Source organism: Danio rerio, chromosome 12, assembly GCF_049306965.1.
Source record: "Danio rerio strain Tuebingen ecotype United States chromosome 12, GRCz12tu, whole genome shotgun sequence".
NCBI lineage: Eukaryota > Metazoa > Chordata > Actinopteri > Cypriniformes > Danionidae > Danio > Danio rerio.
Window position 1 is genome coordinate 11,885,607 of NC_133187.1, and position 13,924 is coordinate 11,899,530.

The window sequence follows — 13,924 nt, forward strand, 5'->3', positions numbered from 1 at the left end:
AAACCTTTATCAAACACACCTGAACCAATTAATTAAGACCTGAACACCACATAATAATTACAGGCAGGTGTGTTTGATATGGGTTGCAACTGAAATCTGCAGGAAGGTGGCTCTCCAGGAACAGGGTTGGCCACCCCTGCTCTAAATGGTGACCATTTTGGTTAAATATGTTCCTGTGGCAGCTGAAAATATTTTTGCTACCATTTGAGTGTTAAAAAACACTAATGTCACTTGACCTGCTTTTGTTTCTCTAACAATTGCTTGCTGTTTTTTGCGTAAACATTATGTGCCTGACAGGACCTGAATGCTAATGTGGGATTGAGGTAGCGCCAATATTTTAATCATTCCAGCAAACTCAATAAAGCTGTAAATTCCTGAAAAAACATTTATTCATTACAGTTAGGACTTTGAATGAGTAAATGATCCCACACATCTAATCTGTAATCAAAGAGACTTCACAAACAGTGAGCGATTCAGCACAATCCATCTCTCGGTTTCAAAATGTGCGAATGACCCAAGTAAACTCTTGAGTAAGCGTAAAGTAACCTTGTGAATGTATTGCTTTTGGATGGGAGCCACACATTCATTCTTAACGACTCTGTTTACACCAGGTCACTACATCCATTTTCTCTGATCGGATAGCTACTGAATCTAATTTGTGAAAACATCAAGTATCTACACTACCTAAAACCTACATTTAAAATCGACATTTGGCTATATAAATGTTTCTCCACTAAATGGAAATGATTCTGATCTTTAAATCCTGCACTATATGCAAATTTAACAAGGTTATGCAAACTTAAACACCAGGTACACAGCATTTTAAAAATTACAATAACTGTTTACGGAAATGTAGTAAGTAGAGTGTATCTTTATTCTTCCTATTTCTGATCTATAAATATAAATATAGATTTTTTTTATTTATTTGTCATATTTATCTCATGATTTCATGTGCTTTTATTTGCCGTTAACGAATTGGAATATAAATGGATTAATCTACTAAGGATTAGTATAGTGAGTATATAATGCTTGAGTCAATATTGAGCCGACATTTTGCAAAATGCATTTTTCATGAAAATTGCCACTAGTGTCACGGTTACTGGTGTTACTTTTCTTATGAGTCAAATCACTGTGAGAAAACTGGTGATTCATATGTGTCGCCGGTGTTATTCAGTTTTTTTTTCCACGTCACATTGAAAAAGTGTTTAGATACATAATTATTTATAAGGTAATCAGTTTACATCTACTAAATTCTGCTACACCCAAGGTTTACGAAAAATTGCATCATTAGATGTTTATAGATGGTTGTTGTACTGAACTAACATTGAGAAAAAAAAAAAAAGTTTTAACAAACGTGATTAAAACACATAAAACATAATCCCCCTTTATACAGTCAGGTCCATAAATATTTGGACATCGACACAATTCTAATATTTTTGCCTCTCTACACCAACACAATGGATTTGAAATTAAACAAATGATGTGCTTTAACTGCAGACTGGTAGCTTTAATTTGAGGGCATTTACATTCAAATCAGGTGAACGGTGTAGGAATTACAACAGTTTGCATATGTGCCTCCCACTTGTTAAGTGTCCAAAAGTAATTGGACAGAATAATAATCATAAATCAAACTTTTACTTATTTAAAACTTGGTTGCAAATCCTTTGCACTCACTTACAGCCTGAAGTCTGGAACGCATAGGAATCGCCAGACACTGGGTTTCATTTCTGGTGGTGCTCTGCCAGGCCTCTCCAGCAACTGTCTTCAGTTCCTGCTTGTTCTTGGGGCATTTTCCCTTCAGTTTTGCATTCAGCAAGTGAAATGCAAGATCAATTCGATTTAGATCAGGTGATTGTTTTGGCCATTGCATAACATTCCATTCTTTCCCTTCAAAAATTCTTTGGTTGTTTTTGCAGTATGCTTTGGGTCATTTTCCATCTGCACTGTGAAGTCCAATGAGTTCTGAAGTATTTGGCTTAATATGAGCAGAAAATATTGCCTGAAACACTTCAGAATTCATCCTGCTGCTTTTGTCAGCAGTCACATCACCAATAAATACAAGATAATCAGTTCAACTGGCAGCCATACATGCCCATGTCATGTCACTACTACCACCATGCTTCACTGCTTAAGATCATGAGCAGTTCATTTCTTTTTCCATACTCTTCTCTTCCCATCACTCTGGTACAAGTTGATCTTGATCTCTTCTGTCCATAGGATGTTGTTCCAGCACTGTGAAGGGTTTTTTAAGCTCTAATCTGACCTTCCTGTTTTTGAGGCTCAGCAATGTTTTACATCTTGTAGTGAACCCTCTGATAGTGACCCTCTGACAGCACGCAGCTGTGGCGGCAGGTCTTTTTTACGCAGATCTACCAACTACCTGTGGCGTTATTTAAATGATAAATGTTGAGATCGCATTTATGTAATAGCTTACGAGCATGCAAATCTCTTTGCTTGCGCGCCAATTTCCTCTGTTCATGCACAAAACTTCTTGCACGCCCTCAAATATAGGCTGCTCAAGCGCATATCTTCTTGTGCACTCTCAAATACACACTGCTGAAGTGCGATTTAGTGCGTTTATGTAATAAGCATGTCTCCAACATTTTTTAGATTTGCTACGAATATTTATGAATTTCTCCCATAGACCTACAGAACGGTATTAATGTGTCCTGAAGTAAAGTGAAACGTCGTGTTTGCTGGCCTCATGCATCACGCACCTGTCAGTCAGTCAGCCAGTCAGTCAGCACGTAACCTTAAAGGGTTAAACAAATGACGCACAGTCCTACTACAGTTACAGAAAAGTCTGCGCTGTTATAATTCACGTATATGTTAATACATTTTGGTGCTCGCTATAAAAAAAAAACACGACTGGATGAAAATGACGAAAAACTGTAATGTAGCAGTGGCGGGATCAATTTTGGCATCATGCCCCGCCATGAAAGATTAAATGTAGCGAAAAATCATGCAGACAAATTCTAAATGCAAATAGCAGACTCTGGACCTTTTATCTGCTCATTGTAATTGGAATAATAAGCGAATAACACACATGGCCATAGAACTGCTTATAAGGCAATTGTCCAATTACTTTTGGACCCTTAACAAGCGAGGGGCACATAAGCAACTTTTGTGATTCCTATACCGTTCACCTAATTTAGTTGTGAATACCCTCAAATTAAAGCTTTTATTTTAAATCCATTGTGTTGGTGTATATAGCAAAAATGTTAGAATTGTGTTAATGTCCAAATATTTATGGAACTAATTGTATGATCCTCATATCTTTTATTTTATTTTTCTAAAACTCGAAATACATGTGCAGAAAAAAACAAATAATAATATTTTATAAAAACGTTTAATATTGTCAAAAAAGTGGGCAACAACAGCGACAAAAAATGGTAAATGTGAACTTTAAAAACATTCACAAAAAACTTTAAGTCATTAATGTTTTCCTAAAGCCAAAAGACAATTGATTAACGTGGCCTAAGTTTAAAAGTAAAAAAAAAATATATAGATTTTTTAAACATTTTCCATTCCAAAATAGATGTTTCTATAGAATGACCCATAGATACAGTAGAGCGATAAATATATGTTTAAAATCATACCTTGATATTAAAAACAATAGCAATTTCAATAAAAAACAGAATGTTACCATGTATTAATTTAGGTGTGGATGATGATATTATTATAGTATTAATATAGTTATGGTTCTTTGTGTAATTAGGCCTTAACTTTTTGCAGTTATGTGTATTTAAACCAATTCAACTCTATTATATCATGCCATATATTTTACTGCTTGAGAAACCAAACAAATAGAATACATTTTGAATGTAATTGTTCTACTGAGACTAAAACTCTGATTCCGTACAATGAAACTCTATTAATAATCATCTTAGTTTAAACACATACCTGTGGTGTGCCACAGTCACACTCCTCTCCACTCTCCAGAATTCCATTCCCACATCTGGGCACAGATATGATGCTGTCCTGAGCAGGTATGTTCCTCAAACATGCTCCACCCCCTCCCTGAATCAACCTCTCGAAGGCATTATCACTGCAGTCACTGAATTTAGTTGATCCACTGCAATCACACCAATACACAACATCATCATCATCATCATCATCATCAACTTCACATATAGTATGAGCTCATAAAGAGATTTTGTAGAATTGTCATTATATAATTCAATCTGAAATGCTCTTGCGCAATAAGAAGCATTTCAAACAGAATAACGAACAGCCAAAAATATTATTTAATGTTAGAACAAAAATTATGATGTGCTTAACAATTGGAAATCACCTTAACACCCTTCATTCCAGAACTGGATTTTCGACACGATATTTGTCATTCAGACGGAGAGCCTCAAGGTGCATCTCAAATGGCACACTATTCACTACGTATTTAGGCACTTACACACTCAACAGCATAGTAAAGCACTAATGGGTTTCTTACTAAGCAGAAATTCATACCATTTCCCTCATGATGTTTGACAGTTGCCAAATTAGTGAAATAAATGAGCAATCTACCAAATAATACCTACCATGAGTATAACCGCATTCCCCATCAGGAGGCGCTATAATCACTCTCATAGGAGAATACTGCTTTCACAATCCAAAATAAATAAAGTACTCCAACATGTGTGCCTGATGGCTCCGCCTCCTCCACTATGAGAGCAAAGCAGCGGCCATTGAGTGCGTGAAGTGTTCATCATTATTACACACTTCATTTTACCGGTTGAATAAGTGCATAATCCAGGTAATTAAAGTGCACTTATTATTTTTAGAGCTTTCAGTATGTTCAGTATTTAGCTTCAGTATGTTTTATTAATAATAATTTGAATTATATGTTTAATTAGGTCACATTTTCTTTAAATGTACAATATACACTATTAGTTTAGACATTAAATTAGACTTTTAGCAATAGCTAACTTGCTTGCTTACCTGCCTGCTTCTTTGTTATTTTCCTACCTATTTGGTTGCTTGTTTACTTACTTGCTTACCTACTTGATTACTTGCTTACCTGCTTACTTGTTTGTTTAATTACTTGCTTACCTACTTGATTACTTACGTGCTTACCTACTTGCTTGCTTACTTGTTTACTTACTTGGTAACCTACTTGATTACTTGTTGACTTGCTTGCTTATCTACTTGCTTGCTGGTTTGTTTACTTGTTTACTTACTTGCTTGTCTACTTGCTTGCTTGCTTGTTTACCTGCTTGCTTACCTACTTGCTTACTTGTTTACTTGCTTGCTTACCCACTTGCATGCTTCTTTGTTTACGTGCTTGCAAAAACTACAGAGCCACCATTTCAAATCCCTAAACCCATGCATGGTTGTGCTAGTGCAGGATCTGAGTAAACTAATTGGCTAAAAAAAAAAGTCACTGGCAATGTAATATTTTATGCCGTTTTACTTTTAAATGTGAAGTCTCTTTATACATTTCACAAAACAACAAACAATGAGCAAATGCTGAAGGAATTTAAAATTAAAATGAAATTGAGCAAATGAAGGACTGAAATTATGAAACACAGCAGTCACTGACCTGGCAGAAGGTGCCATGATGCACTGACAGCTACACCCATTGCTGTCATGACTCATGCCCAAATTATGGCCCAATTCATGAGCAGCCACCGTAGAATAATACTGCAGATTGTTGTCACTGAACTGTAGACATGTAAAAGCAAAAGGCAAACGAGAACATGACATTAGAGTATGTTTGCTGACAAATTATATAGATCTAAATACATTTGCAGCACAGCAAAATAAAAAAATTAAATAAACTGACATTTGGGCTGCACAATTTTGGACAAAACATACATTGCAATAATTAAAAAAAATTTAATTTAAAATTTAATTTGCCAAAAATCTATCATTTTACATTGAACTGGAATGTATAGGCATAAAATAATTAATAAAAAGCATAAATTATTACAATAGACCAAATATACAAATGAAATAGACAGTGCTTTATGGTTTTCTGGAAAGTCTAACAGTATGTGAAATAATCAAACGTAAAATAGCACTGTATACAGTAGTCAACATTTAAAGTAGATAAAAACCTTTCATTTTAAAACTCTATAAGAGCACATTCCTATTGTGAAAGTATTTTTTGATCCCTTTCAAATGATGAATACTTTGTATTTTGTTGGTCTTTATTGTATGAATAAATACAATTAATCTTTGTTAAATCTACAACTTTAATAATTTCTTGTACATAAATGTGATACACTGTGATATCAATTCTAAAACAATATAGTCCTAATTTAATTTTATTGAATCATTCATTACTTTTCTTTATATTGCTCATACCATTTGATACAGAACAATATAGAGCTTATAGCTGAGAGAAAAACACCTATGCTATTTGGAACAATTAATTATATTGCCAAAAAATATCAGTGATATCTTACATTAAATGATCTCTTTGTATCTACTCTGTATTTTTACATAATATGTCTTAGCAGGATTATATATATATATATATATATATATATATATATATATATATATATATATATATATATATATATATATATATATATATATATATATATATTGTACATACAGTTGAAGTCAGAATTATTAGCTCCCTAAATTATTAGCTTCCCTGTTTATATTTCCCCAATTTCTGTTTAACGTAGAGAAGATTTGTTCAACACATTTCTAATCATAATAGTTTTAATAACTCATTTCAAATAACTAATTTATTTTATCTTTGCCATAATGACAGTAGATAATATTTGACTAGATATTTTTCAAGACACTTCTATAAAGCTTAAAGTGACATTTAAAGGCTTAACTGGGTTAATTAGGTTTACTAGGCAGATTAGGGTAATTAGGCAAGTTATTGTATAACAATGGTTAGTTCTGTACACTACCAAAAGTAAATTGCTTGAGGGGCTATTAATTTTGTCCATAAAATGGTGCTTAAAAAATTATAAACCACTTTTAATCCAGCCTAAATAAAACAAATAAGACTTTCTTCAGATAAAAAAATATTATCAGACATATTGTGAAAATTTTCTTGCTTTGTTAAACATCATTTGGGAAATATTTAAAAAAAAAATAAAAAAATTCAAGGGGGGCTAATTATTCTGACTTCAACTGTATATATAAAAGTCTTATTTCTTTTATTGTGAGGGGCAAAAACTCACAATGCAACTTCTCAAAGGCCTGATCATATTTGATACTACATTTTAAAATGGCCTTTTTAAATAATTGTAATATTAATAATATATATTGGAGGTTGCATTGTTGCTTCACGCAGCCAGTCTCAAACACACCTTTCCATTAATAAAACATGCAAGTTTTAAATTACTGCTTCCAGAAAGTGCTCCCTCGGGATACTTAAGATCCTTCTTGTTTTATAACTAGAAGTATATTAAGTAGCCTATAATATCATCAGGTCAGTGTAATAGTCAACATGATAAATAAAGTATGCTCTAACCACACTGATTGCTCCTGAAGTACTCGCAGAACATACACTCCCTACGAAGGCCATGCCGAGCACACCTCCGGGATAAGCTCCTTGACCTCTAAAAAGAAAGACACAGATGATGTTACTCATGTTACATGCCCAGAGGAAACCCGGGGAGAACATGCAAACTCTACACAGAAATACCACAGAATTTATTTATTTATTTATTTTTGCCAGTTGCCCAGCCGGGACTCAAGCCAGCAACATTCTTGCTGTGAGGCAAGTTTTGTAATGTGCTTCAAATATTCGTAACTTGAAACAGATAGAAATGTGTCTTCCCACATTACAGTACTTGATCTATACCTGGCATTTCTCCTGTTGGGTTTTAGGTTTCGAAAGAGATAAAATTTCACCACCTTATTCAAATTTTTACCAAATTTGCACAATCCATATGCACAATGCTTTGGCTTGTTTCCCTTGCTTGAACAGACCTCCCATGCCAAGATAAGGTCTGCATGTTCACGTGGGTTTATTCCAGGTGCTCCGATTTCCCCCACAGTTCAAAAACGTGCTACAGGTGAATAGAATAAACTAAATTGGCTGTAGTGTATGTGTGTGAATGTAAGAGCGTATGGGTGTTTCTCAGTCTTGGGTAGTGGCTGGAAGGGCATCCGTTGCGTAAAAAATATGCTGGATAAGTTGGCGATTCATGACGACCCCTGATTAATAAAGGGACTAAGCTGAAAAGAAAACGAATGATGAATGATATGTTTGCACCATGCAATATGGTCATCTGCTTGAGCTGTAATTATTCTACCTGTTTTGTAAGTTAGATTTTTTTTAGCATTGCCTAGTCTTCTGGTTCTTTGTTATCAAAAACTTTGATAGAGCACATTTGTGCCACGCACATTGTTTCCAGAATCCCTTAATCCAAAGGTGTTTCTCCCATTAATTTTTTACCATGGGGATTAAAAAAGTCATGAACCAACAAGATATGGGGTGAATCACAACATTACATTGCCTAGATTTAAGCAAAGTACTACACACACACACAAAAAAAACAGACAAAGGTACAGGGAATGTAATACCCAAGTGTTAACCTCCCGCTCTCCCTCGTGAAGCCAATACTGAAGTAACTAAAACTGCAATTCATCTATTGGCCTTTGGGGGCTGGCCCCTGGCTAAAGATGTTTACTGACTGCAATGCTAATTAAATTGCCCAATTTTACTGCTGATAAAAACATGTTTACTGTCTGGTACAAAAGAGGATTTTGGTGCTTATAGCTAATATTAGCGGTGCATTTTTTTAAATAACTTATCTGTTTTACTTATATCGAGTTATATTAGGTCTGCATAATTAAAGGTGTGGCAACTTAAGTGACAGCTAGGTCTCGCTGGTCACTGTCACTTCACCTCCGCAGATTCTGGCTGATTAGCCACTGAACTCAGCATATACCTCAGGTTTTTGTCTTATTTTATGTGGCCTTACACAATCAATTGCCTTTTGGAATTATTTCCTACAATTATCAGATTATATGGCATGCTGTGTGCACTTAATTGTGCTAACAAACCATTCAAGTGGCCTCCATTTCACATGTGAGTAAAATTAAATACTTATACCATATCTACAAATGCATTTGTTTTACTTAAGATAATTTAGCATTTATAATGTTCTTTAGATCCTGTAAAGCACTCCAGAATCTGTCAGATTGATCAGCTGTAGGCTTTAGAACAGTCATCTGAAACGTTGTCAGACATGCCTGGATTTCATAAACAGCCTTGCATTTACTAGCATAATAATTTGCGTTTTCCTCCCGTAAAAAACGTCATTAAAACAATGCTTTAAGTGGTTCAGTGTATTACAACAGTGTTTTTAAAAGATTTAACATTTTAATGATATAGTATACAACCGAGCACATGTGGTCAGAAAACAAACCAGTCGTAGGTAATGAAGCATTAAGCGTTTCTCCCAAAGAAAGCCTGTTTAAGCAAAATGCTATTAAGCACCTGTAGCTCCACTGAGGCTCTGCCTCGTTGCCCTTTTTTGTTCATCCTCGGTCAGTGCAATGATGTGCGGACAAAATGGCGATGATTAACCACGCCCACTTGTAGCTTAATTTGCGCTCTTCGGAAACCTATGGGGTGACGTCATGGATACTACGTCCATATTTTTACAGTCTATGGTAATACCACTGTATTGGTGTCTCTAGAAGCATACACATACTGTTTGTTTATTTCAAGTCTGTTGCAAATTTTGTGTTATTTTAATTTTAAGTGTACTGTAGGTTCAGTAATCTAACTTTTATGGTAACAAATATGTTGTTTCCATTGCCTTTAGAGTGAAATTATTGAACCTACAAACAGAAACCTGAGAAAAATTCTCATTTTAGATTTTACAACTTGAACACAATTAATCTTCCTCTCTGAACTGATTCATACAGAACTGTGGAATTAATTTATTTACAGTATTTAAGGCAAGAATATTATAAGTACTGTAATTAACTTTCCGAAAAATGAAAAGTAATCCCCTTATTTACTTTGGATCAGTGGATAAGTAATTTTATTACAGCAACAAGTTATTTTGTAACTATTTACACCCAACTCTAATGTGAAGTACTTACACAACGAGCTGAGCTGCGTCATTCCTGATTTGAGGTGACAGTGTTGTTTTTCTCCAGTCCACAAACCTGCCCAACACGTCTCCAGCATTGCCCTCCACACTGAAAGGGTTCCCCGTATCAAAGATCTTCAGGCCAATCAAGGCAATTCGGATATTCAGCTGTTTGAAGTACTTCAGGAAACATGAAAGCAGCCACAAATATGTCATTACATCACATCTTAAACAACCAGTCTAAAAATGCTCTTGACATACAGTTCTTAGCATTAACACAATGTTTACAAAAGTCAAGAATGAGTCAGGTTTCTAGCATTATCGGTCACTAGTTTTCTCACCGTATCCAGCAAGTTAGCCAACTGAACCATTTCGTCACGCACAGCATTTACACTTCTGTTCTTAATGATGAACTGAGAACAGATCAACACACTTATCAGAGTCAACCAACTACAATGATAATTTGTGTATTTGTGTGTGTGTGTGTGTGTGTGTGTGTGTGTGTGTGTGTGTGTATGTATATACATACATAAATGAATACATCACCTTTTAGTATTTAATTTTTTTGTGATAATTTCTCAGTAAAGTGGAGACAAGAAATGTTGGTGCATTTAACCTCTTAAGGCCCAAGGTGTTTTTTTACATGCATTTTTTTTCCTCTTTGCTATTTGTGCTTTTTGGAAACTAATTATAATAAAAATTTAAGTATCATCTTTTGATATGATGTACTTTTAGAGAAAAATTATGCCCATACATGTGGACTCGTGGTCCGAATTTACATAAAACACTTTTTCCAGAAAGTTTTTTTAATGCATATTTAAAATAGAAATTTTTATTTGAACTTGCTTTGACTATCAGAAAGTAAAAACAACATTTTTTTTTTGCTATGAATGCATATATATATATATATATATATATATATATATATATATATATATATATATATATATATATATATATATATATATATATATATACATGATGGCTAAAACTTACCCTTTTTTGGTCAACTACTAATGCCAACTCCACATATTTAGTCTGAGGTAAGGTTCGCTTTTTCTGTGGATTAAAAAGATTCAATGAAACCTCAAATATTGTGTTTGTTCAACATATATCAAAATACTGATAAGGCAAAAGGACATCTTTTCGAACCCGTAAAAACATGGACATGTCAGCATAACGAGAGTGGTCCTCACTGAGAGACGTTTCATTTTCCAGTCCACATACAAAGGGCTCTGAATGACTGTCCTCTAACAGGAAGAGCAGGTGTTCATTGGCTTTAGAGTGCAAGACTGGTTCCAGTCCATAGCTTTTATTCCCAATGATAATGACTCCTCTAAAAACAAAGCACAACTCACAGTGTTACTACTACTTAAAGGGAAAGTTAACCCATTTTTTTATTCACTCATTATTTACTCTCCTTCAAGTGGTGACAAGTTTAAAGCTTTCTTCAAAATATCTTTTTGTTTAACAAATGAAAGAAACTGCTTTTGGAACATGCAATAAGAGAGTAAATGATGACAGAATTTACAATTTTGGCTGAACTTTTACTTTTAATGTTTAAGAGAGCCTTTTTCAGGCAGATCAGCTGAGCACAAAAAAGAAGGAAGATGAGAAAAAGTGTTGTCAGAAGCTTCCTCATACATGCACAATAGGACTACATTATAATGTTTTTTTTGGTTTTGTTTTTTTAGCTTTGGATTTACGCAAATTATAGGGGACACCCTATTGAGCTCTGAAAAAACAAAAATCCCATCCCTGGTTTTTACCCAAAAAAACAATTACTGAACTTAAGAGGTTGATATGAAATATCCTTATTTTTTAAGTTATATATTTATTGGTATTAATACTAAATGTAAGCAGGTCATCTTTTTGCAAATAGTGATTTGCACTGGTTATGCCAATTAAAGTCTGGTTGAGCCAGACACAATTGCAAAGGAAACCTGTTTGGTAACAGGAGAAACAGTATGAAGAATATGCATATGGTCACAAAAAAATAAAAAAAACTTTTATACACTATGTCCTGTGTTTTATTCATTGCTACACTAATGACAAAAAGACATTTTTGCCCATGAAATCTCCTCAAACGTGTCACCTTTGTAACCATGCATGAAAAAGAGTGGCTTATTAACAGTAATGTTTTTTTAATGATTCTTTTTTCTGATCCCATTCTAGGGCTGGGCAATATGGCAAAAATGTCGTCTCGATGATTATCTTCCATATTGAACAATAACAATATAAATTTAGATATAAATTGTTAATGCTTCCATATTTAAAAAAGTACCCCAACAATGACTGAAGCCACAAAAATTTGTGGGTCCATTAAATGGCATAACATAGTATCTGCAAATAATTTTCGTTGGCTTCGGTACATCTCTAAGATCAACAGACTTTCAAATTCCAATTGTTGCACATTTCTTCTGTGTGATTGGCTCTTAAATCAATATAGAGTAAAAAAAATCCAGAGCTTATCATTGTTATTGACATAAACATTATCACAATTTGATATAATATTGTTTAGCGGTCCAGCCCTATCCCATTCTCTCTCTCTTTTTTTTTTTTTTGCTCACATACCAACTTTCATTCTCATTCTCATCTCATTTCTCATTTTACACTGAAACTGGAAATAATTCACTAGCTGATAATTTAAATGAAATTAATACAACCACTATATTTTTAATACAAATAAAACAGTTTTTTAACAGAACTGCAAAGCTATATGCAAAACCTCTTTGAATCGAAGAAAAAGAAAAATAGCTTTGTGAGCCTAAACTAAAACAAGTCTAAACTAAAACAAGGAACGATTAGATTTGATCTTAAACACTATAACCTATACAAAGCACAATTATTGAATTGCAATGCGAATGCAGGTTTATTTTTTATATGTACAGTTGAAGTCATAAATATTAGCTCCCTTTTGAATTTCTTTTTCTTTTTTAAATATTTCCCAAATGATGTTTAACGGAGCAAGAACATTATTATTGATTATTATTAATAATTCTGACTTTAACTGTATATGCAGTGGGAACAGAAAGTATTCAGACCTCTTTGTTTTTTTTTTACTCTTTGTTAGCAGCCATCTGCTAAAATCATTTAAGTAATTCTTTTCCTCATTAATGTACACAAAGCACCCAATATTGACAGAAAAACACAGAATTGTTGACATTTTTGCAGATTTATCGAAAATGAAAAACTGAAATATCACATGGTCCTAAATATTCAGAACATTTGCTGTAAAACCCATATATTTAACTTAGATGCTGTTCATTTCTTCTGATCATCCTTGATATGGTTCTACACCTTAATTTGAGTCCAGCTGTATTTGACTATACTGACTGATCTTGATTAGGAAAACCACACACCTGTCTATAAGATCTTACAGCTCACAATGCATGTCAGAGCAAATTAAAATTATAAGGTCAAAGAAACACACAATTTGAATACTTAGAACTATGTGATATTTCAGTTTTTTTTTAAATAAATCTGTCTTTGTCTGTCAATATGGGGTGATGTGTAAATATTAATGACAAAAATTAACCTAAAGGTGCAGTAGGTGATCTGCCAGAATGCTAGCGTTAGCATAATAGCTTAGAAATTTTACCACCCTCTCCTGCCTTCCAAAGTCATACCTCCTTAAGTCATGAACTGGCGAACGTGCACTGATTAGATATAACACTAGATCATGTCATTTACCAGTTAGAAAACTCTGTGGAGACACGCACTTTATCAAGCGTAGTTGTTGACAGGCCAGCGGGTGCAGGACTTATATATCCCCAAAACTGTCACAGGCTGTCACTGTTCAAACATGAACAAATGTGTGAATATAAATCAAACTTTACCTCAGTCAAGCTGGTTAGGCTGAAGAGCACATTTACTTATGTTTTGTTACTAAATAAAAATTA

General features: G+C 33.9%; 1 protein-coding gene across 1 annotated transcript in view; it reads right to left on the reverse strand.

Annotated features, from left to right (window-relative positions):
- Positions 1–13,924, reverse strand: part of adam9b (ADAM metallopeptidase domain 9b) — a 34,050-nt gene that overhangs the window by 15,377 nt on the left and 4,749 nt on the right. Inside the window, 7 exon segments of the mRNA NM_001114439.1 lie at positions 3,904–4,075; positions 5,537–5,658; positions 7,442–7,529; positions 10,033–10,202; positions 10,364–10,435; positions 11,019–11,081; positions 11,175–11,358. Coding sequence (NP_001107911.1) covers positions 3,904–4,075; positions 5,537–5,658; positions 7,442–7,529; positions 10,033–10,202; positions 10,364–10,435; positions 11,019–11,081; positions 11,175–11,358 — 871 coding nt within the window.